Source organism: Paramisgurnus dabryanus, chromosome 1 (assembly GCF_030506205.2).
Source record: "Paramisgurnus dabryanus chromosome 1, PD_genome_1.1, whole genome shotgun sequence".
NCBI lineage: Eukaryota > Metazoa > Chordata > Actinopteri > Cypriniformes > Cobitidae > Paramisgurnus > Paramisgurnus dabryanus.
The window spans coordinates 38,793,934-38,819,127 of NC_133337.1; the positions used below are offsets into that span (position 1 = coordinate 38,793,934).

General features: G+C 37.2%; 2 protein-coding genes across 2 annotated transcripts; one reads left to right on the top strand and one right to left on the bottom strand.

Moving 5' to 3' along the window:
* Window positions 1–596: 596 nt before the first annotated feature.
* Window positions 597–9,971, bottom strand: tbata (thymus, brain and testes associated). Its single transcript, XM_065272884.2, has 8 exons — window positions 9,749–9,971; window positions 7,260–7,415; window positions 6,946–7,034; window positions 4,832–4,999; window positions 4,558–4,639; window positions 3,952–4,099; window positions 3,620–3,654; window positions 597–781 (listed from the first exon to the last, which is right to left on the bottom strand). The coding sequence occupies exons 1-8, from the start codon at window positions 9,969–9,971 to the stop codon at window positions 720–722; spliced, it is 963 nt and encodes a 320-aa protein (XP_065128956.2). The 3' UTR covers window positions 597–719.
* Window positions 9,972–12,613: 2,642 nt separating this feature from the next.
* On the top strand, window positions 12,614–25,076 carry qrfprb (pyroglutamylated RFamide peptide receptor b). The gene is made up of 6 exons (XM_065272341.2): window positions 12,614–13,475; window positions 16,196–16,354; window positions 16,578–16,639; window positions 19,407–19,642; window positions 19,976–20,073; window positions 23,302–25,076. Exons 1-6 carry the CDS (start codon window positions 13,115–13,117, stop codon window positions 23,712–23,714), a joined length of 1,329 nt encoding a protein of 442 aa, XP_065128413.1. The 5' UTR covers window positions 12,614–13,114; the 3' UTR covers window positions 23,715–25,076.
* The last annotated feature ends 118 nt before the right edge of the window (window positions 25,077–25,194 follow it).

Sequence of the window (25,194 nt, forward strand, 5' to 3'; positions counted from 1 at the left end):
TTGCTAGTGATTTTCAAAATCCAGATTGATGAAGCTCAAACAGATTGTTTTACATTAAGTGTTTGTTTAATTTGGCCGCATCCACCCCCTCCAAGATAAAAAGTCTTTGTCTTTATAAACACTATAAGGAGCAAATGGCCTCCAGATGTTTTTAAACACAGAGGACACCACAGCAAAAGGCAGCACGTGTATGGCAGTAATGTGAAAAGCTAAAAGTGACAACCCTCCATTTCATATCTAAGTACCATTCTCATTCCTCCATCAGCCGTGAAATTGTGCTTTCAGTAACAGTCAATTTGCTCCAAAGAAAAAAAAATTCTTATTTTGGCAACAATGTGTATGGCATGACATGACGCCCGCATCCATCACCATGGTTACAGTGATGGAGATTCAGAATCAGAGGGAAACAACAGATGCTGACAAATTCACAAATGAGATCTCTTCAATATCTCGTTTGAGACCCTTGAGAAAACACCCCAGTAGTCTTGCGTGTGTAGATTTTTAGAAGACATCTTTACAGTTTATTAACATAGGTACTTGTTGTGACCTAACAAATAATTTGCCTGTGAAAAATAAAAGTTCCTCATGAACACATCAGCGTTTTTATGCTTTATTTGTAAGAAATGAGAAATTAATATTGAACTACATCTATATGCATGATTAAGATATACAAATGCTAAAACAACAAATGTATCAATTGTTGAGTAAAACATAACAATTCATGAGTGAGGTTGTGTGCTCTCTGGACGAATCGTGAGAACTTCTGCTTCACCGATGCGTTCTGTAAAATAAAATAAAATAAAACAGTGTTTTTATTTTACGTTACTGAGCATTACATCTTCATTGTTGGCAAGATTTAGAACAGATTGAATTACCTGCAACATCTCAGAATAAAGCAGGGGTTCCTAAACTGGGGGGCGGGCCCCCCTAAGGGCACAAGATGGTGCTTGGGGCCCCAGTTTTATGTTTAAATTATGTAATTAAACCATGGAGCTACAACCAACAGCACTGCATTGTATCATTTTATATAATATGTTTAATTCAAATCCTAAATTGGAGATTTCGTCATTTATTTGTTTTGGGAGGGGGGCACACGCTAAAAAGTTTGAGAACCTCTGGTCTAAAGCAATAGCTGAATTACTGCTAATGTTTATCAAGAATAACCAGGACATGTCAACGAAAGAGAAAAGTCATTTCACAAACAGAACAAATGATTACATTCAATACAATGAGAGCAGAAATGTACATTACTGTGTGAAAGCAATGCTTGCTTTTAAAGGGCACCCATTATTCAAAATCCATGTTTACATCTTGTTTGGACATAAATGTGTGTTGGCAGTGTGTGAACACAACCATCCTACAATGAAAAAAATCCACCCACTCTTTCTTTTCAAAAAAGCGCTCACTGTCTCTTTTGGTAAGATTTGCATTTAAAGGTACAGACATAAAAATAACCTGATTTTCTACCAACTAAATATGGGCATTTTGGACATGGGCATGTTATAATAAATGATCTTTGGGGTATTTTGAGCTGAAACTTCACAGACACTTTCTGGACATACCTGAGACTTTTAATGCATCTTGTAAAATGGGCATAATACACCTTAAACCCGAACATTACATGTACTCATTTAAAATGAGTCAACTGTACTCAAACCAGTAAAAAAAGTTAATTCAACTTAAAAGTTTTATGTGTATTTCATGATTTCAACAACTCAAATAAAATGAGTCCAAAAAAATAATAATACTAATAATAATTGATAAACACTACTTTAAACAGTATTTTAAGTATGGTGGCCGTGACCCGGGAGGGCCCTGAGATGATGTATTCATTTATCATAAATTTTGAGTATTTAAACTTTAGAAAAAAAGGCTACTAGCCAACAGCACTACATTGTATAATTAAATATGTTTTGTTTTGTTCAGATTTTAAGTTTTATTTTATGTCATAAATTTTCTTTAGGGGGGCCACCGTACACAAGGGGGGGGCATGCAGATAAAGTTTAAGAACCACTGACTTAAATAAAAATACAATGCAATATAAACTTTTAAGTTCGGATTAATTGTAATTTCTAAATATTATTTACATAAAAAATTGGTTAACTTAAATCATTTTAGGTAATCAGTTTCCACAAAAGTTTTGAGTACTCTGAAGTTTTACGGTGTAGGTGCCCTTTAAGGGCAGTGGGTGTGTGTGAGTGTGTGTGTGTCTGTGTGGGTGTCTCTCTCTCTCTCTCTCTCCCTCTCGCTCTGTGTGTGTGTGTGTGTGTGTGTGTGTGTGTGTGTGTGTGTGTGTGTGCGTGTGCGTGTACCTGGTAATTATCACGTTGTGGGGACCAATTGTCCCCACAAAGATAGGAATACCAGTGTTTTTGTGACCTTGTGGGGACATTTTGATGTCCCCATGAGGAAACAAGCTTATAAATCAAACAAGATGGTGTTTATTGAAAATCTAAGGTACAAGAAAGGTTTTTGTGATGGTTGGGGTTAGGGAATGGGGCAGGTAAGGGGAATAGAATATACAGTTTGTATGGTATAAAATGCATTACGTCTATGGAATGTCCCCACAAAACATGGAAACCAGAATGTGTGTGCGTGTGCGTGTGTGTGTGTGTGTGTGTGTGTGTGTGTGTTAAACTGTGTTGCTATAGTAACCACAAACTAAAACTCTTTGCTCAGTCATTTATAAGAATGTAGCAAACTGATGATCATTTGATTTCAGCTCTAACAGAAATCATTTCCAGAAATTCTCCTCGCTTTTATCGTCACACCTGACAGATGCGTCAAAGTTTCTTTATGCAAATATTCTCATTTTTTTTCTTTCATTGATGTTTCTATGGTGATGGTGAAGCTGTTAAAATGTGCAGTTTCTCAAAGGGCAGAAGTGTCTTAGTGCTACTACACACACATTAGTCCTGTTGCACACAGATGATTTACTCCCCCTCATGTCATCCCAGATGTATATGACTTCATTTCTTCAGCTGAATACATGGAAATCATTCATGTATAAATGTGGTGGCACGTCAGTCATTTCAAAACTCATTTTGTGACAAAATACAAGATGTGTCATAAGAGACACAGAAGAACAAATAAGATGAAGTTACCAATGAGACACCATTTAGAATTTTTGATTTCTATAAATATTATATATGCATGCAAAAACATTAACGTTTTGTCTATTTAAATAGTTTTGCTGCAGAAGACAAACTATATTAAGCCACTGTTTAATAAAAGATGAATGTGCTTTTTAGAGCTCATACGAAGATAAAATGATTGCATTTTATATACAATTATTTGTACATATACATCTGGGATAGCATGAGTTTAAATAAATCATGAGAAAATGGTCATATTTGGATAAACTATTCCTTTTCCCTTGAAAATTAACATAATTGGTTATGGAAAACTAATTATAATTTTTGGGGAACTATAATTCACACGAGGGGGAGCATCGCACATTTAATTTGTTTTTAATTTATACATAATTAAGCCCAAACATCAAAACAACTTTAATTGAGTGGATTTAGAGAAAAAAAAATGTTTGCGTTCCTGAGAGACAGATTTATATTTTAGAGAAATTGTGCTGCTTTATTTTGAAAAACAGATGAATAAAACTCACCGGGTTTGTCCTGTGACATCTCTCCGGGATTTAAGCTAAACAAAAACACAGATATTAAACTTCTGAAATATTCACAAACAATGAAAATGCTGAGTTATTTTTAACCCATAATGAGTAAATATTGTACAGAACAAACCGCTGAGTTAAAAAGGACCCAATGTTGGGTTGTTGTTGTGCAACTATAGGTTATAATAACCCAGTGCTGGGTCAATTTGAACCCAGCGGTGTGTTTTGTCCAATATTTACCCATTATGGGTTAAAAAAAACAGACATTTTTAGAATAAAGGCATGAAGATGATCAAAGTCTGAAGCTGATAAAATATAGATATCACCTGGTCTTTCTTGGACGTTGACTGACAGATGAACTGCGAGACACATCATCAGATGTTAAAGGCAGAAAATCTGATCCAGATGTTTGTTGGATCGCAGCGCTGCTGTTGACCATGGCTTGTTGGAGTAAACCCTGAACTAGTTCTTTCTCTATGAGCAGAAAACACAACTAATCACACATCTAATCAGATTTTATTGTGGGTTTATTGGCAGCTCTATACTGTATGAGAAGAGGGGACACAAACAACCCATTACCCATACCTGCTGTTAGGAAACACACACTTCAAATTAGTTTTAATGAGAACATTTTTGCTGCCATGGTCATGGTTGTGTATTTATACTTGAATCATAATATATTTTGAATATTAGTTGTCTCTTACAGTGGCACGGTGGAGGATTAGTTAGAAGAGAATCAAATCTGCTGTCTTTAATAGAAGACAATTTCTCCTCCAGCTTTCTAGTTATTTGGTTCAATGCTGTCCAGATCAGCTCCTCTATTATCTGTATGAATGTTTTTGTCTGGACAGCAGCTGTAGAATCTTGAAAAGTAAATTTAAAAGTCTTCCTTCTTTCGATTCATCTTTCTGTCCATCAGTGATTTGATTTACCTCTTTCATCAGCCAACAAAAGCCACTGCTGAACCATAGAGAGAGAATCAGTCTGCAAAATCTGACATAACAGCTCCAGCACCTGAGAGAGAGAGAGAGAGAGAGAGAGAGAGAGAGAGAGAGAGAGAGAGAGAGAGAGAGAGAGAGAGAGAGAGAGAGAGAGAGAGAGAGAGAGAGAGAGAGAGAGAGAGAGAGAGAGAGAGAGAGAACATGATTTTTTTCTCATAGCTAATGAGTGGCTGAGATGTTCATGACTGTACTGTATGTGTGGTACCCTGAGCTCAGTTCCTTCGAGAGGATTCATCTGTTGCCGCTGTGTTCCCAGACGTTTGTGTGATGTCCTGCTGTTGCGTTTCTTTCCCCAGGATGTAGATGGAATAATGCGCCCGGACTGAGCGGAATACTGCGTCTTCCTGCGAGGAATCTCCTCTTCTATCAGTTTCTACAAAGACATGCACTGTTTCTCCAGTAAACACAAATTTCTCTGCTAAAATAAAGCACTGTCTTGTTTATTCATTTAGTATTCTCATCGTCTCTATTTGTGACTTTAGAAACAGTTTACTTAAATATAAAACATTGGTAACATTTCACAAAAAGTTTGTATCAGTTCAAGGGGAAATATCATGTTTAGGTGCTATAATAACAACCCATGTAACTCAGTTTTGGTAAACCATTCTTTACAATCACGTTAAAAATAGCTCAAGGACATTTGCCTCCCCTTGTGATGTAAGAAGGGATCTTATTATATTAATATCACCCCTTAATCTGCACTATCCAACCACGCCACCGACATTTAGTACAGATATCAGCTCATTTGCATTTTAAAAAACACACCAAAAACAGCACATTTTTGCTCTAACCTACAAAGTGTCAATTTTAACATCTTATAATAAATTGTTTTAGCCTCGGTTTCCCCAACTATGGCCCTTTTTTGCTCCTGAAATAGGGAACCAATCACAAAACGTGAAGGGGGCAGCAAGATGATGACGACATCTATGCGACACACTGAAGCAGTTTTGTTATTTGTTATATCACGTCAACAGACGCAAAGTTACTTTTCAATACAGTTTTGAACACAAGTTTATTTAAAAAAAAGAGCAACTTTTGGCGTTTAACAATTTCATATCCAAGAAGGATGTTTGGATATAGCAAGACATGATAACCACAGAGTTTTATAGGACCAACCTGCTAGGCATCGTTGTAGACGAAGTACAATTAACTTATAAATAGTAAGTGGTATTTATTAATATTAATATTTATTGATATCATATTGTCATTATGCCTGTACTGTGGTTGTCACAGTGCCACTAAATTGTGTTGCTTTTCAATATCAATATACAGCTACCGGCTTAGTTGCATAGCTTTAAGCTGTGTTCACACGAACCGATAAAAGTTGTTGAATTTTGAATTGATGTCGCTCTACATACGTCATCGGGTATAATTTAAAACAGTTGGCTATGAGCTACGTACAGTTGCATTTGATAGACATTCGTAACGCCCAATAAATGGCTCTGGGCATTCGTAAACCACACCTCAAATACGAGAAAATGAGCATATGGTTCCCAGACCACGTCTCATTCTCTATGAGACTGGTTTGGTGTTAGCCAGGCTAAAATTGTATGGTATTTTGAGCTAAAACTTCACATCTGGGGACCCCAAATATTTATTTGACATCTTAAAAAAGTCTTATTAAATGTCCCCTTTAATGCATTAACTAACAATGAACAATAATTTTACAGTATTTATTAATCTTACAGTAGTTGATGTTAATTTCAGAATTTACTAATTCATTTATAAAATCAAGCGTTGTAACTGTTAAAGGCGGGGTGCATGATTTTTGAAAAACACTTTGGAAAAGGGAGTCACCATTAACTAACATGAATAACTGCATTGACATTGACAATAATTAATACATGCTAAAACATATATTGTTCATTGTTTGTTAATGTTAGTTAATGCATTTACACATGTTTACTAGTACAACCTTATTGTGTTAACAAAATCTCAAATTCTACTCTCTTACATGCCAAGTTAACAAAATCTCAAATTCTACTCTCTTACATGCCAACGCATGCAGGGTGGTAAATTCAAATCAATAACTTTGAATTAAGAAAACAAGACACACAAGAATCACTGAGATTTTATGTTATGCTGCCATATTTGAATTTACCTTGCTGTACATGTATACGTGTCTATGGATAGGAAATGTAGTGATTATTACTGTAAATATGTTCAAAATGAGAGTTGTTTTCTCACACAAACCCATTTGTGATCATTTGACTTTAATGATGGATGTATTTGCATTTTTGAAGCTTCAACATGTCGGCTCCACTAAGAAGGAAACATGATGGCATTTTGATATAAAAGGTTTTACAGAAGGTGGAGTACCTCTCTCTTGTCATTGTGGGTCTCAGAAGTGAGATGAACTTTAGTGGCCAAATCTTTCAGTTCCTCACGCCAGCTCTCAGAGAGAAACACTGCAGAATGATTCAGACAAAAGAGACAGAAGCACATTAAAAATTAAACTGAAGATGAAAATAATGAAATTATTTATTAGCAGTCTGGGTTGTTCTTTTATGCATGCTGACTTAGATCATTTTAATGCCTTTATTATTATTCTAGTATTCAGAAGGTTTGTTCAGCATGTTGACTGGTGTTTAAACCGTGTATATGTAGTGTGTTTATACTGTAATGTACCGTACCCGCACGTTGTCCAGAGCTATCTGAGCTCATGTTAGGTGTGAGGAACTCTGAGGAACGGCTCACAGGTATCTGACTTTTGATGAGTGGATGTGGATAGAGAGGGGTGTAGCCGTACCAGTCATCATTTACCATACACACCGGCTTGCCATTCAGACCTACAGTAGAGAAATAAAAGAGCGTCAGAACTCTGTGTGATGTAGGCAGGTTTCTCTGTTTCTGGGATTCAACGGGGAACCACAGGGGAACCTGCTCGACTCGTCTGCATGCATGGTCTGATAAAAAGCTGCTCCCACCCCGCAGCAACAAACTGCACTGATCGCCTGCTGTGAGCGAATCTTTCTTCTGTCCTCATTGAGAATTCAAAGTTAGATTCAAACACAGTTCTGACAAAAAACTGAAAAAATGATGGCAGGTTATTGTTGGAGGACATCAAAGTGAGGAGAAAGCATGAAGGTTTGAACTGCTCGTACGGTGTTTTCCTACATCTGTCAATCAACAATAACCCACCTGTGGCCCAGAGCAACATTACACTCATAACTCATAACATCAAAGCTTTGCATGAAGATCCTCTAAACTGAAGGTTATTTTCACTTTAGTGCATGCACGAATTCACCGCTGTCTTAATAGCATGTGATGTCTTTAAATAAGTAAGTTGTGGGCAGATTCTTAAAATAAAAACCGGGATGTACAGTATTCACACTTTATCTTATTACTGTAAGTGTAAGGAAGTCACATTCTCATTAGACTCAATCATCTGGGGAAGAAGTGGTAATTTTATGTTCATATCTTTATTATAAGTTAAATAAAACTATAAAAAAGTTGGTAACAAAGAGCAGGGCTAGATAACTGGCGGCCCGCGGGCCAAATGCAGCCCTCCACTCATTATTGTCTGATGTTCGGTTACTGTAAAGACCCCTTTCCACTTCAGAAAGGGCTGCCTGGGGTGCCAACCATATTTAAGTATAAATATATTAGATTAAAGGCTGGAATGAGCTTTTCTCCAATGTTGACACGGATTTACGATTAAACTAAAATTTCATTACGACTGCCAGTAGGGGGCGAACTCCGACAGTCGTGTCCGAATGTATTGTACAATGTAAAGGTGGTTTAGCCTATCTATCTTTAAAATATTAAAAGAGAAATCATGAAGTGCAATTTTAGTCATTAGGATAAGACTAATGTTATGGATATATGTTGTGAATTTTTGAATAAAACAATTTATAAAAGTTAAACAGTTATAAACAAAAGAAGTTTAAGAGCTTTGCATTACAGTTAGTGCTGTACATAAATACAACACTTTATTGTGCAATTTTCACTGTTGAACTATTAACATTTGGCTCTTGTAATGTTAAACTGCAAGTTTTCAGTAATTAAAAGGCAAAATACTGAATACAAGATGTGTGTATCTTTTTGAAAATGCATTTTTTGAAAAAAAAAAATGTATATTTGACCTATAACATAAAAGTAACAAAAACAACATAAGTTATAACATATATAATAATAATATATATTTAATAGATAAAAGTAAAAAATATATAAGAGTACGGGTAAAAGTTTGGCCCGGGTTTTTTTTGCAATTTAATATCTGGCCCTCAAAGAGTAGTTGAAGACCCCTGCTTTAGAGAATAAACAATTTTATTATAATAAATCATCTTTAGTTTATGAAAAACTTTTTCTTTAAAATCAAATTTCAGCTCAGACTCAAATAAGACACTATATAAGACAAGGGCCTTCAACTACTCTTCTTCAAGGGCCAGATTTTAAAATTCTAAATATGATGCGGGCCAAACTTTAACCCCTATTTTTACCTTTTATATATTTTTTTACTTTAACCTATTATTATATATAATCAGTATGCCTTATTTTGATTGGTTGATCAGCATTTTCATTGGTTTGAACCACAAAACATGTGATGTCCATTCCAGTGGACACAGGGTCTGAAGGGGTTAAACTTCTTCTGTTTATAACTGTAATTATATTTCAAGTATTCACAAAATATCGTCAGTCTTCTCATAATGACTAAAATTGCACTTCATGTTCATGAATCGCCTTTCACTTGTAAACTACATCCAAACACGACGGTCGGAGTTTGCCCACTAGTGGCAGTCGTAATGAAATATCAGTTTAATTGTAAATTTGTGTCAAGGCAAGAGCCTTTAATCTATGTATGTATTTATACTTATTAATATATTTATATGCTTTTTCATCCGTCATTTGCCATGTACAGTGAAGGTAACAGTAACCACGCTGATTTTAACAAATTGATTGACAAAGACGACCGGCGGGCCGGATTAAGATGTTTGTTGGGCCGCATTTGGCCCGTGGGCCGGCAGTTGACTAGCCCTGTTATAAGATAACCAGATGTAAAAACATTATTACACAACTGAACAGTCTTGTAGTTTCATGAAGCAACACAAGCTTTGTATTTACACCTCACGAATCTCCTGTGAGGAGCTGAAGGTTTAATATGTGTGTGGTTGTGCTTTACCTTCTATATGTCTGACTCTGTGTGGATGAGGATTGTGTCTGGAGAAGAATGAATGATGACTCAGTGAGCCGAAGCGGTGACTGCCTCTGGTGATGCTCCTGTTCGTGCCCGGGGTCTCACAGGGGGGATTCTCCCATGTGCTCTTACTGTGTGCAGAATCAGAGCTCATCTGTGCACCCGTCCTGGACGGACCGTCACCAACGTGCTCATCTAACCTCTCCATGATCTTGAAAAAATGTAAAGTCATGAAACAATTATTCTAATTACCACCAACTTCATTATGTCATACAGTGCAACAACTTAACCAACTTGAAATAAAACATCAGTATGTGACTTTAACACTTTCAGATGCTTTACTTTTTATTTAACACAAAAGGAGACCCTTTACTTCTCCAGACAAAACCTCATCAATCATCGAGATGTTTCACAATATCTTAACTCTTCATTCATGGATTAATGCATGTTTAATGTGAAATGTAACTAATTTAAAAGTACAGTAAATACAGCGCTCACCTTTTCACGCTCTCTCTCTCTGATGTTTGCTGTAGTTGCCTGGAAACCCAGAACAATGCAGCACTAAATCTCCACCAGCAGAGCCAGCGGGTGCCAAAAACACCCCGTACTCATCTTTCATTACTGTATGACATTTTAATTCAATATTACTGGACATGAGTTCATCTAAATTAACCCTTTAATTACATAATTATGTACTTTACATTAAAGTAAAGGAAAACTGAAAAAGGCTGAACTTACATTGGTGAGTTAATGAGTTAATGTTGTTGTGTCTTATTGATCAAATGATTTGTGTGTGTGACTTCATGCACATACTGTATGGTAATGAGGCTGAGAATCAGTCAAGGTCTGAATGCAAATGGCCCGGTATAATAAAAGATGAGCATTTCTGATGTGTGATCCACTTCACATCGAGAAGCAATTGCTGATACCTAGCTGATCTAGTAGGTTACACACATTTCTGTCTCCTTTGAAATACACTGCTTTGTGCACGCTTGATGTTCAAATTGCAGTCCCAATTCTTTTGTTGTTGTTAGAGCAGAAAGGGCAGAAATCTTGTGCTGTTTATTTATATGTTCTGTGTTCCCTGCAGGGTAGCAGGTTGGATTTAAAGGTCCTGTAGAAAGTAAAACTGTATTTATAGGCACAGATGAATCATAAGAGTTGTGTACATGGTAATGACATATCATGAGCCTCAAACACGATTGTTTCCTCCTTCTTATATAAACCTCAAAAGACCGCTGGAAAACAGACCAATCTCAACATAACACCAACTGTGACGTTACAGTCCAGATGAACACCCCAACATTAAATTACACATTAAATTAATTAATGATAATGATAAAATGATAAAAACAAAGTTGGGCCGCTGGTTTCATACTGCAAGCGTGAGAAGTGTGTAAGCAGTGTGTTTTTTTGTTAAAAGTTAGAGCATGCACAACGGGTGCGTGAGCAGCGCATGTCCTCATAGCAGGATCGTCGCTGAAGCAGCAGTGCTGCGATCGTTTCGCTGTCTGCTCTATTTTTGCTGCGCTGCTCATGCTCAATTAAAGTGCCAGTGCATTGTTTATGGTTTAAATGCATGTTAAAAGTTTTATTAAATCATGACTGTGGTGCCAAGTGTGTTTTAAACAGTCATGACTTTGAGCAATTTAAAAGGGGACATTTCACAAGACTTTTTTAAGATGTCAAATAAATCGTTGCTGTACCCATGCGTACATATGTGAAGTTTTAGCTCAAAATATCAAATAGATAATTTATAAACATGTTTAAAACTGACACTTTGTAGTTGTGAGCAAATATGTGCCGTTTTTGGGTGTGTCCTTTAAAATGCAGATGAGCTGATCTCTGCACTGAATGTCAGTGCTGTGGTTGGATAGTGCAGATTAAGAGGGTGGTATTATTAGAAGAAGATCCCCTTCTGACATCACAAGGGGAGACAAATTTCAATGAGCTATTTTTTCACATGCTTGGAAAAAATGGTTTACCAAAAAGTACAGCACTAAATGAATCCTCATATTTCTTAATATCCTTCAGAGAAACAGATACATCTATAAATCTAAATCTTATGCTTATACTGTTGGAGGGAAACTCGATTAATTGTATCATGCTGTCAATCACTGAGTGAAATCTTTTCTTATCATAAACTTTAATGAAACAGATTTAATAATTTAATGTATATGTTATTTCCTTTTTAACTGTGTGATTATGAAGTGATATATGTGATCGCCTGCGTTGCGATTATGATGTGGTACATGTGATTTTGTGATTGTGATTTATGAGGCAGTATACGTGATTTCTTAGCTATGGGATTATGAGGTGGTATATGTGATTTCTTAACTATGCGACCATTTGGTGGTTTACGCGATCCCTTAATTAAGGGATTATGAAGTGGTATATGTGATTTTTTTGACTGTGTGACTGTGAGGCGGTATATGTAACTACATAACCATGTGAATGTGAGATGGTATACGGGATTTTTTTTAACCGTGAAGATGCAACACACGCTATTGCCCAAGAAAAATTTTCCCAAGGGGACAATAAAGTGTATCGTATCGTATCGTATCGTATAAATTACACCGACAGTCAAAAAGCGTATTGAAGAGGTTTCGCTCATAAATGCATGTAAAATAAAGTAATCTGAATTTGAGATTTTTATACTGATGGTAAACTACACAGTATGCACTGCAAACGGAGCCAGTGTGAAAGCACAATGGCCACGTATGGCAAATGCTCAATATATGCTAGTTAATGCTGTATGCTAGTTAATGCTTTATGCTAGTTAATGCTATATGCTAGCATTTAGGCTGAAGTTCTACTATTGACGTTACAGTTACGTTTGCAGGTCCATACTGAAAAAAAAAAACTTACCACTCAAAAACATCCATTAACAATCTCCAAACAATTGATTATTCCTCAAAATCTGATACAGACTCAAACATAAGATCTGTTTACACACACACAGAGCTACTGAAGGAGAAACAGCCAATCAGAGCAGAGCTCAACATTATTATTCATGACCCTTTCAAATAAGATAATAGACCATTTCAAACTACATGTCAAATAAAAAGGCTGGTGTAATATTTAGTTTAAGCATTTCCAGAACATTTCCTCAGCATTTAAAGATTAAGTCACTCATTATGAGAAAGAGTTTTCAGGCAGCATCTCTCTGTAGTGGGCACTAGCAGCCGCGCACTCGAACACACCCTACAGGTAGGTACATCCTACGCTGGAGCGCGCGCAGCAGCAGATCATCCACAGAGAGAAGCAGCGATTACACCAGCTGGATAACAATAAACTGGATTAATTTACTCTTCATTTGTCCTCGAATTAAAGAATTATCAACAAAGCGTCATGTCCTCGTCCACAGAGATGACTGCCACCACGCAAATCACTCCTGAGGTTCTCCAGAAACTCCTGGAGTATTATAACCTCTCCCGACAGGAATTCATTCACACCTACAACATTCAGCCTCTGGTTTACATCCCTGAACTCCCAACTGGAGCTAAAACCACGTTTGTCGTGATGTATGTGATTATTTTTCTTCTGGCGCTGGTTGGGAACAGCTTGGTGGTTTATATCGTGGTGCGTAAAGGCGCGACGCAAACAGCCACGAATGTGTTCATCTGCTCTCTGGCTGTCAGCGATCTGCTCATCACATTCTTCTGTATCCCATTCACACTCCTGCAAAACATCTCTTCAGAGTGGCTTGGAGGTGAGATACACTGACATGCTCTCTTTATAGGACCGAACACATACAGTAGCGCAATGCAATGCCCATTGGCGCACGTACGCTACACATCTTTTTTAGCAGTTTAATTGCCAGTAATCGCGCAAAAACGGATCTACTGTATATGCAAATTAGTTACCCAATTCACTCTTGTAAAAGCGACGTGCACGCAGAAATCCATGTCCGCGCGCGTTTGTTTGTTTTCTTTATGCAGCTGCTCACAGCTGGCGCGCGATTGAGTTAGCTTATGAAACCACAACGAAACTAAAGTAAGTTTATAAATAATAAGATCATCTTATGTTGACTCACTCGATCACTATTGGCTTATGTAGATGGACATCAGAAATGTTTTGTGCAAAGCAGGGAAAGGGAAGCAGAAAGGAGGGATGATGATGAGTTTGAAGGAGGTAAGACAAACTACTGTACATCTTCAACCAGTCAGGTGGCAGAAGTCTCAGAAAACATTGTTGCGGAGAAAATCAACATGTTTGTGCTTTGTACTCTATGTATTTTCAGATATGACATTAATATTTAGTTTACTTCACCAGCTCTTGGACACTATAAACAGTTGGCAATAAATGTATGTGACTAAGACTATTTTAGTATTAATCATAAAATTACTTGTTTCTTGAAATATTGTTACCGTAAAGATATTCTTGCAAAAAACATATTTTGTAATATAAAATCCAAACGTGCAGAAAAAATATTTAGCTTGTCATGCTGTCATCATTCCCACACATTGTATGACATTTATAACTTTATAATGTTCATGTTTAGTATGATGAAGATACTTAAATATTGTTACATACACGTTTATCATCCCCAGTACTAGTTGTAGTGTAGGAATTGTGGATTTATTTCGTTTAATTCATTGTGTTGCACACTTCTTGCACGCAGCAGGCTTTCAAGAAAAAGTCATATATATAAATAATGGGGGCCTGTGCTTAGTCTAGCAACGCCCCTAGGGCACTTCATCTGAAACTAATGATATACTCTTTTTTCATTAAATATTTAAAACATAATTTGTCCAGACTATTGAAGGTAACATAAAAATCTAAAAGCACCTATAACAAACACACATGACCTTATACACAAAATAGTGGAAAGGGTTTTACACATAATATAAAAAGGTAAGAAAGAAATGTTTTTTAAAGGGGTCATATTATGAGATTTTTTGGTGTCCCCATAGTATATATGTGAAGTTTTAGCTCAAAATACCCCACAAATAATTTATTATAAGATGTTAAAACCGCCACTTTGAAGGTGCAAGCAAAAATGTGCCGTTTATGGGTGTGTCCTTTAAAATGTAAATGAGCTGAAGAAATGCAAACACTGATCACCATAATGGTGGTTTGTTGAAATTGAAACTCAATTGTGCGGTCTATTATTTTCCTTCTCTCTCTCTCTGCACTAAGTGCAAGGTTGGATAGTGCAGATTAAGGGGCGGTATTCTTGTAATTGGACTTGATAGGACTTGATTTCGTTCACAAAACAGACGAAATCTGAACGACTTATTTTTTTCACATGCTTGCAGAGAATTACCAAAACAAAGTTACTGTTTTTCCCATTTTTATGTTTTCTAGGTTTATAGACACACTGGGGACCCAAGTAACATGGAAAAAGTCAGATTTATATGTTATGTCCCCTAAAAGAACCTTTAACTGAGAGGTTCTTTGTGGAACCAAATGTACGTGAAGAACCCTTTATAGCCCTTTTATTTTTAAGAGTGTACTTAAATCAAGTCAAATAAATGGTCCTGTACCTCATGTTTTTTGTCAGCTGCTCAGATTTCATGCATTGTTAAAAATTAACATTTTAATATGTTAAATTTCGTCATATACTTAAACTCTTCAATTAGGCATTGTTAGTTAATTTTAAAAATAACAACATGTATGTATTACACTACAGTTAGTGCCTTGGTTAACATCTAAAAAACAAAACATTAGAGTATGATGGCATTACCTTCTGTACCATGGTAACATCACATTGCTGTCATTTACCTCTGGTATTTAATTGCATATAAATATATTCTTTGAATACAATCTTATAATGAGAACGTGAGCATGAGGTTTACTGGAAGAGAAATAAGGTTAATCACAGTACAATAAAACCTCAGAAGGTTTGATGACCCCAGAAGGTATGGTCTTTGCACTAGACTATAATGCAGGTGTAAGACAGACAGTGTAAAAAACTAGTCATTATGCATTATAAACATGTTTGATCCTAACAAACCATGCAGAGGCGCATTCACAATGTACATCATTCAAAACAACCAGCAGCCAATTATTTTCAATGAGAAGTGATGAGCAACAGGGGCCGTCGGTGATGCTGATGCGCAGCTCTGACAGCCTGTAAGTGCACAGCTGAGGTGATTCAATGCCTGCCAGCTCTCGAAAAAACAACTCTGTTAACCTCAACAGTGCTCTTCATCTCTCTGGACACACTTATGATCTGTAATAAATCACTTTGATGAATGATGTTGTTGTAGCTGCAAACTATTTCTAATTGACCATTTGAGATTCTGCCAGTGTGGATAAAAACTGTGCCATCATAATAATAGAGATTTGTATAATGGCACAAACATCTTGCTGTCACCTGAGAGTTTTTAAACGGCTCTTGAGTACTGACAGACAGATATATACTGTTTTTATCAGACATATTTGTGACGTGTGTGTGATGTATTGTTTTTGTGTTTGTGTATGCAGGTGTTCTGGTGTGTAAGACGGTTCCTTTTGTACAGACAACAGCCATTGTGACGGGCATCCTCACCATGACCTGCATCGCCATCGAGAGATATCAGGGCATCGTTTATCCTCTCAAAATGAAAAGGCAGTACACTCCTAAACGCGCATACAAAACGTTAGGTGAGGTCATCATCATTCCTGTTAGACAGTTTTTGTCTTAGAGTATCTCAGGCACAAGTTTATCCTTTGGTAACACAAACCAAATTAGGCAGATGTCAATAGAGAAACTAACATTACATCAATACATTATGATGTATGCAGTGTTGTATTTCTGTATAATTCTTTCACACTCATCACAAAGATAAAGAAGAAATGATTAGATTTCTGTATGATACTCATGCAGGGCTGGTGTGGATAGCAGCGGTCATGGTCGGATCTCCGATGCTGTTTGTGCAACAATTAGAGGTGAGGGATATGTTTGGGGTTTTGTTTTCACTTGGCTGGATTGGGCTTACAATTCAGATTCCTACTTTCCAAGCTATAATAGGAATTTGCAATAATATCCCTGAATGATAAAACTATAATCTAACCATGTTGCTTAGTTTGGAAAATTCTGCTTCTGTGTTAATTTCATAAATAGGCGACTAGGGATGTTCAATTCAGTTCATTTTTCCCGACCGCCCGACAACCACAGCTTGTTAAACAAACATTAACTGTTAACTGATATTATTTTAATACTACATTGTCATTGAGATAAAATAAACCCATTGTCATGAAGTGCGAATAAATAGCACGCAGTGTGAAAAGTTGTGCAATACATACAGCAGTTTTGCGTGCATACACCACTCCTTTCTGTTCAAAACAGTGCATTTTTCCGTGTTGTTTTATGTTTTGGTTTCTATATTTTTTTAAACCATTGTTGCTTGGGTTTGGGGTTAGAATTGGGGTTTGGGTTAGGATGTCTTTTTATGTAACAAAAAGTTGTTTTAAACTCCAAACGCAAGTGACAAGCTGTTTCATTGTACCTTGCATTTTTAAAACGCCACTTTAGAAATACACCATTAAAAATTAAAGTGCTCTATAAACCCACAGAAGAACTATTATAGGCTTTATGCCCAGCTGCACTACTTCCTGAACTTCAGCCAGCTCCTTGTTTCCTGTCTGCCATTATTGGACAAACTGATTAATCCAGGTGTGCCTGACCTCAGTAGTCACAACAACAATAATCAGACACACCTGGATTAATCAGTTTGTCCAATAATGGCAGACAGGAAACAAGGGGCTGGCTGAAGACGTGCAGCTGGGCATAAAGCCTATTGACTGTATGGTTCAATGAAAAAACATATACAGTAAATCCCAATAACCTTATTGGTGAACATAAGCTTCATACTATAAGGTTATTTTATTTTATTTATATAGCACAGTTCATTGAAACCATTGTTGTCCAAAGGTGCTGTATAAAGTTCAAGAATTTAGACAAAATACAGACACCTGTCGGAGCCGATGGTGTAGTGGGCAGCGCTCCAACTTGTGGTGCTTTTGCATTTTCGTCGACCTGAGTTTGAATTCCAGCTTGTGGTTATTTGCCGATTATAGAAGCCCATTTTGACCACATAAGAAAAAAATCATGCTCTGATAAATCATAATTATGAGATAAAAAGTAAAAATTATGATTTTTACTCTTTCCCCGCCATTAACTCGTCAATTAAGAGAAAACACTTCCCTGCCAATGACGAGTTTTTCCGGCAATCCACAATACCGCTATTACCCAACAGATGGTGCTCTAACCCAGATAAAACAACCCGCAGCAACCGCTCACATCATTGTCAGTTCAGCGTGTTTTGATTATCACTCTGAATCGGATCTCTATCAGACGTTTTTCACAGAAACTGAATTATTTCAGCTTATTGCTCAAAATTTGGTATTTTTTAAGAAACCTACCCCTATTTGAGAAGTGATAAAAAGATAACAAACGAAGGTAGGATGAAATAGGTTTTTTGTTTGAAAGCAGAGGGTCTATTCTTTTATTTGATATATTGTTTGTTTTAATATTTAAAGAAGAACATTTTCTGAAAGCTGTTAAAATTTTGTGAAAATCATGAGATTATAAAATCGAAATTATGAGATTAAAAAAGTTAAAGTTATGACTCATAATTTTGATTTTTTATCTCATAAATCAAGCCGAACCGTGGGTCATGATCTGTACGGATCGGTTACACCACTAATTAGTATTAAAAAAACCACTTGAGATACTTGGTAGATATTTCCCTCTTATGATTGAGCATTAGAGACTTGGGCTTGAGTAAGTTAGGCTACTTGTTGGTGGCAAGCTTCTCATTTCTCCAATGAGTCAACGACGACTGGAAGTGAATTTCACCGAGTATTGCACAGAAATCTTGTTGAAGAACGAAATAATTAATGGTATTAACCGGTTACTATTATATTAAATAAACGATTCTGTTCCAGAACATATATTATTTGAAAGTTTCTGGTTTTGTAACTGTTCCTTGCAAAACATCATTCCATGAACCGGTTCAAAGCCTTGGGCATCACTATGAAAAAACTTTTGAGCAGCTTTATTTTTCAAGAGTGAAAGTTTGTATGTGTGTTCTATAGAGTGTCATGTTGAATAGCGAGCCATCATTCTGAATGAATAGACTGATGTTGTTAAATGAGTAGCAGGTTAATTGAACGGATATGTCTACAGTATATACAGCTCAGCTTCAGAAGCGTTTCATCTGCGGTTGAACAGGTGATGGGTGAATGCAATGAAGGCTGACAGGTGAAAAGGACTCTTGTAGTGGAGGTCATTTCTGAGTGTTGTGTTATTGCAGAGGTTCATGTGTTATTCATAAGAGATCCAGAGGACCAATTCTCCCAAGGCTTAACCGTCCAGAAAGAATGACTGTACTACTGTCACGCTTTCATGCATCTTAATCATCTGTCCAGCACAAATCCATCTGCCTGACTCAATACATGCAAATATAAACCCTGCATAAACAGATGCTGTTTACAGAAAACAATCAACCAGGATCTCACAAGTTCTCCAATTCTGTTGTGTCAGCTCATTTCAAACCATCTCAGAGCTACAATGCATTTAAGCTATATGTTAAATCTTTCAATTCAACCATAATATCCATGCTACAGATTGAACATTCAGATTTAACCAACATAATAACTGTTTGTTCTTGTTACAACAGAGAAATCAGATTTTCTTATCTGTGTCTTTCAGGTGAAGTATGATTTTCTGTATGACCTTCATCACGTGTGCTGTCAGGAGCGCTGGCGGTCTCTTCTGCACCGGCAGCTTTACAGCACCTTCATCATGGTGGCTCTGTTTCTGCTGCCGTTGGCTGCTATGCTCTTCCTTTACAGTCGCATCGGCATCGAGCTCTGGATCCGCAAACGTGTGGGAGACTCGTCTGTCCTCAGCACCATGAACAACAGAGAGATCAACAAAATCTCTAAGTACAAACACATGCGTACAATAACACACAGTGCAAGATCTTATTATCAGCTATTACTGCATTCAAACATATGCATCCCAATTTACTTCCATAAAATGATAAATGGGATTTCAAATAAATTGGGATATTCAAAGCATATAGCCAATTAGGTTTACTTTGATAGAAGGTAACAGCAAACTTAACCAATTATGCAACCAAGGTCACACAGGTAAAAAAATATTCTTACAAATGATAGTTTTCCACATAAGATATTTCAATATAGTTTTCTGAGAATATCTAAGGGGTTAATAATGAGAAGAGTCTTTTCATCCATGTATTGTTGTGTTTCAAACAGGAAGAAGAAACGTGCAGTTAAAATGATGGTCACCATTGTCCTGCTCTTCACCATCTGCTGGGCTCCGTTTCATATCGTCCATATGCTCTTCGAGTACAGTAAGCGTTTCATATAAAGTCTGTATGCTCTTCGAGAACAGTAAGCGCTTCATGTATTGCCCGTACGCTTTTCGAGCACAGTAAGCATTTCATGTATCGTTCGTACGCTGTTCGAGCACAGTGACCGTGTCATGTATCGTCCGCGCGCTCTTCGAGCACAGTAAGCGTTTCATATACCGTCCGTACGCTCTTCGAGCACAGTAAGCGGTTCATATTTCGTCCGTACGCTCTTCCAGCACAGTAAGCGGTTCATATATCGTCCGTACACTCTTCCAGCACAGTAAGCGGTTCATATATCGTCCGTACGCTCTTCCAGCACAGTAAGCGGTTCATATACCATCCGTACGCTCTTCCAGCACAGTAAGCGGTTCATATATCGTCCGTACGCTCTTCCAGCACAGTAAGCGGTTCATATATCGTCCGTACGCTCTTCCAGCACAGTAAGCGGTTCATATATCGTCCGTACGCTCTTCCAGCACAGTAAGCGGTTCATATATCGTCCGTACGCTCTTCCAGCACAGTAAGCGGTTTATATATTGTCCGTACGTTCTTTGAGCACAGTAAGCGTTTCATATATCGTCCGCACGCTCTTTGAGCACAGTAATGTTTCATATATCGTCCATACGCTCTTCCAGCACAGTAAGCGGTTCATATATCGTCCATGTGCTCTTTGAGCACAGTAAGCGGTTCATATTTCGTCCGTACGCTCTTCCAGCACAGTAAGCGGTTCATATATTGTCCGTACACTCTTCCAGCACAGTAAGCGGTTCATATATCGTCCGTACGCTCTTCCAGCACAGTAAGCGGTTCATATATCGTCCGTACGCTCTTCGAGCACAGTAAGCATTTCATATATTGTCCGTACGTTCTTCGAGCACAGTAAGCATTTCATATATCGTCCGCACGCTCTTTGAGCACAGTAAGCTTTCATATATCGTCCGTACGCTCTTCGAGCACAGTAAGCGTTTCATATATCGTCCGTATGCTCTTCGAGCACAGCAAGCGGTTCATATATCGTCTGTATGCTCTTTCAGAAACATTTCCTAAAGGAAAAGTAAATAATGTGAAAATATAATTTATGTATTTATTTAGGATACACACAATGTTAAAGTCTTCAGGGCTTGAAGTGCCTGTCGTTGCACAAACAGCAGATTGTTGAAAACATTGAACAGCTTCTAATGTAAATGACTGTACCCATACAGATCCACAATCAGCTCACTGCAGCTTTGTCTGTGTAAATTATATTGTCAGAAAGCACAAAACTACTGCCATTCATCTGATTCTCTGTATTCACAGTAAACAGTAGATTTAGTGTAGAGAGGGTCCCTCAAACCCACAATAATCATTAACAAGAATAGCCTTCATCATTAAACCACAAACACCAACTGTGCAGAAGGCTAAAAGATGAAATGTTATGTTGTTTCAATGACACTTCATGCTTGAATTATTGCAACACTTAAGCCTCGTTCAGACCACCAGTGACCTTTTCGCTGTGTGTCGCTCGTCTCTTTCAATGTGGTGTTTCTAAATCTGGTTGTCATAAACATACAAGAGTACCGTCCACTTCAGTAACTGATGAGAGAAGGATGACGTGAACTCTGCTGCTTTGCTCCCATTGGTATTCGCTCCCGAAAATCACTCATAATTTGCATAAAGTCAAACTTTCTTAACTTTCTCATTGTGCTGGACACGCCCATGTGGTCGCCAATTGTCACTTTTGTTTGTGTTGCCTAAAATCACCATGCTTCTATTGAAATGAATAAGATGGTGTAGCTCTAAATGAGGTGTCAGATATCACTGAAATGTTTTTCTATACCTCACTAAGATTGTATTTGTTAACATAAGAAAATGCATGAGGTAACATGAATATAACTTTTTAGCATTTAATAATCTTTATTAATGTTAGTTATTCCATGGTCCGTTGGAATGCTTGCGACATTTACAGGTTTGTTATTTCCAGATAACTACCGCTCAAAACTAATAACACACATCAACCCAGATGCTGAAAATCTTTTTGACAAGTACAGTTTAATATTACACAAAATTTAATTCTATTTTATTTATATAGCGCTTTCCACCATTGTTTAATTGTTCCAAAGTAGCTATACATTAATAAAAACAAGAGAAAACAGAAAATTAAATGGTAAATAAACAAGTGGAATAATGTACAGGTTGCTGCAATAACAACCTGCGGCCTATACATTATCTCTTACTTAGTGCACAATAATTGAGGGAAATATCTGTGATTTTTACCAATTCCCTTAAATACTACGCTGCAAACAACAATACTAGTTTTAACTTGTCTTTATCTTGGCAAATGACCATGTAATTAGTGTAATAATCAATGCCCTGTCATGCATTCAAGTTTCTTAAATGCAGCGTACGGATGCAATCACCATTCGCTTTGCATCGGGTGGCTCTTTTGGCTCCACGTCTGCAATTAAAATCCTTTAATGCACAGCAGGCCATTGATGATCCCTCACTTCATGCAAATACAGTTGTTCATGTTAGTTCAGTGGTTATTAACTAACAATTACTTTTGGATTTACATTTTAAAAAGTATTAGTGAACAGTGAAATAGTATTGTTTAAAGTATTGTTCATGTTTACTACCCTTACGGAAATGAACCATGGTTTTGGGGGGTAAAAGTGTTGTAACAAAGATTTTTTGGTGTATTGATTACTATTAGCAAAACCATGGTTTAACTATCGTTTTCAAAAACCATAGTTGTTAAAACAGTTTTTGTTTTAAACATGATTAATTTTCATAACCCTGCTGAAAAAACCAGCATACCAGCAACACCTGCATATGTTGTGTTTTAGTGCTGGGATGCTGGTGACCACCAGCTAAACCAGCAACAAACCAGCATGGAAATTATGCTGTTTTTTTCAGCAGGGAAGGGTAATGCATTAACCCTTTGCAAATACAGGGGTGGTTTCCCAGACAGGGTTTAGATTAACTAGGGCTTAGTTATAGTAAGATATGTTTTTACAAACAAACCTTACAAAAACAAAACTGGTGTGCATCTTGAGATAAAACAATGATATATAAGATACGTAAGGTGTTTTTAAATTAAGGCAGCTCAAATATTTTAGTCAGGGACTAGGATAAGCCCTGTCAGGGAAACCACCCCACAACCTTATTGTGCTACCATTTTATAATCCAGGTAAAGGGTTAGGGTTTGTGTTTGCACGAGTTAGATAAGTGACATCTGCGTTCTGTGTTTAGATGATCTGGAGAAAAACTACGATGAGGTGACCATCAACATGATCATCGCTGTAGTTCAGGCCATCGGCTTCTCCAACTCTTTCAACAATCCAATCGTTTACGCCTTCATGAACGAGAACTTTAAAAAGAACTGCGTCGCCACGCTTTCAGTGTACCTGCGTCGACCCGGCCGCCAGGACGGCCCCAGAGACAGACCGAACATCAGCGTGCACTTCTCCAAACATCTGAAAACTGATGTGTTTAGTACCAACACAACCAGCAGAAACCGTGCTGATCTTGACACACCTCAGAACAGAGTGCTGTTGAACCCATCGCACGGAGATCTGCAAATATCCACAGCGTTCACAGAGCAGAAAGTCAACATCACCTCACGCTCGACACAGCTCCCGTCGAGCAGCTCCTGTGTGAAATAAAAGACTGAGAGGACAAGAACATATTGTTACCTGACATGACATCTGACCGAAGGTGAAGACGTGTTCATCGCCACAGAAAGAAGCGTCAGACCGAAGGTTACATCTCTGTCGGATGAGTTTACGGTCCTTGACAGATCTATCATCTTTCAAGTGCTGTTCAAACATAAACCTCATGTGAAGAAAACTAACAACAATGAGAGCGGCCTAAGAAATAACCAGGGTCAAATTACAACACAAACTATAATTACAATCTTGAACAAACTCGACATCAGAACAATGACAGCTAGAATTCACCCAAAGCATTGAGTTTACAGTTTCTTGAAAAGAAAATCATTCAGTTGCTTACTAGAATAAAACCAGCGGGAGAGAAAATCCTCAATTAATAGTTTATAACTGATATTTGTGATAGTTAACCAGCTGAATGTAGGGGAGAGCGGGGCTCAATCTAATGCTTTTTAGCTTTGGCTCTATCATTTAAAAAATATTTAAGCTAGATGAAAATTTTTTTTTGGATGAACACACAAATCTCTGCTACAAATGAACACTTGGGATGATTTCCCGGACACGGATTAGATTAGTCCTAGACTAAATCAAAATGTAAGAGCTGTCCAACCTGAAAACAACTGACATATCTTAAAATACATCAGTGCCCTTTGTTTTGCCTCAAAATGCAGAAAAGTTATGTTTTTAGTAAGGCATGTTGGTTAAAACTAGTTATATTTCCTATATACACTAAGGCCTAGTCCTGGCTTAAGCTAACACCCCATGACGTTTGTTTGTGGGTCCTATTGATATCGTACAATTATCCCGAAAGTGTGAGGAGTGCAAACGTTACCCCATAATGTTTTTAATGGCAGCTATCAGTTACTAGGAGTTGCTGACATGTTTTAAAATGGTGTTATGTTTTAAGTTACAAGACAGTGATTAAAATAATATAAGATTGGATTTGGTGACTTACACACAGAAATAAAAAAAAAACATAAGATAAAGAAATTTACCACCAAATCACTCTTAATTCAATATCTTAACCAAAACATATTAAAACTTTTCACAAATTCACCGGAGATCTTCTGACAGGAATAGAAAAAGACCAAAAGCACAGATTGATCGGCCCTATAGAAATATGTAAAGTAGCTGTGTTACTATTAACCCCGAGTTAGTTTGTGCCTCGCTCACCCCTACATTATCCTGCTGATAGTTCACAGCTGCTTGCACATAAGGAAATATACAGACACAACATATATTTGATCAGTTCACTTGTAAGAAGTGCAATCCTTTTGCAAAGAAAAATGTTTCCTAGTGGCTTTAAGCCCAGATGTCTCAGACTGAATCATCTTAGAACCGTTTCCCAAAACCATTGTAACTTCACTTGAAAATCATTGTAGATCTATGAGTGATTTGAAGTAACAAAAATGCCTGCATCGTAAGTGACAGAGTTACGTAAGGGATCATGTAGAGGCAGCCGGTAGTTATTGGGAAA

Bases quoted from the DNA above. Each gene is read 5' to 3' on its own strand.
- tbata (XM_065272884.2), bottom strand. From the start codon at position 9,971: ATGGAGAGGTTAGATGAGCACGTTGGTGACGGTCCGTCCAGGACGGGT. The intron at 5,000-6,945 runs GTACTCCACCTT...ATGTCTTTGTAG, and splicing joins CCCACAATGACAAGAGAGAG to AAACTGATAGAAGAGGAGAT. The intron at 782-3,619 runs GTGAGTTTTATT...TTTATTTTACAG, and splicing joins GATGTCACAGGACAAACCCG to AACGCATCGGTGAAGCAGAA.
- qrfprb (XM_065272341.2), top strand. From the start codon at position 13,115: ATGTCCTCGTCCACAGAGATGACTGCCACCACGCAAATCACTCCTGAG. The intron at 13,476-16,195 runs GTGAGATACACT...TTGTGTATGCAG, and splicing joins CTCTTCAGAGTGGCTTGGAG to GTGTTCTGGTGTGTAAGACG. The intron at 19,643-19,975 runs GTACAAACACAT...TGTTTCAAACAG, and splicing joins GAGATCAACAAAATCTCTAA to GAAGAAGAAACGTGCAGTTA.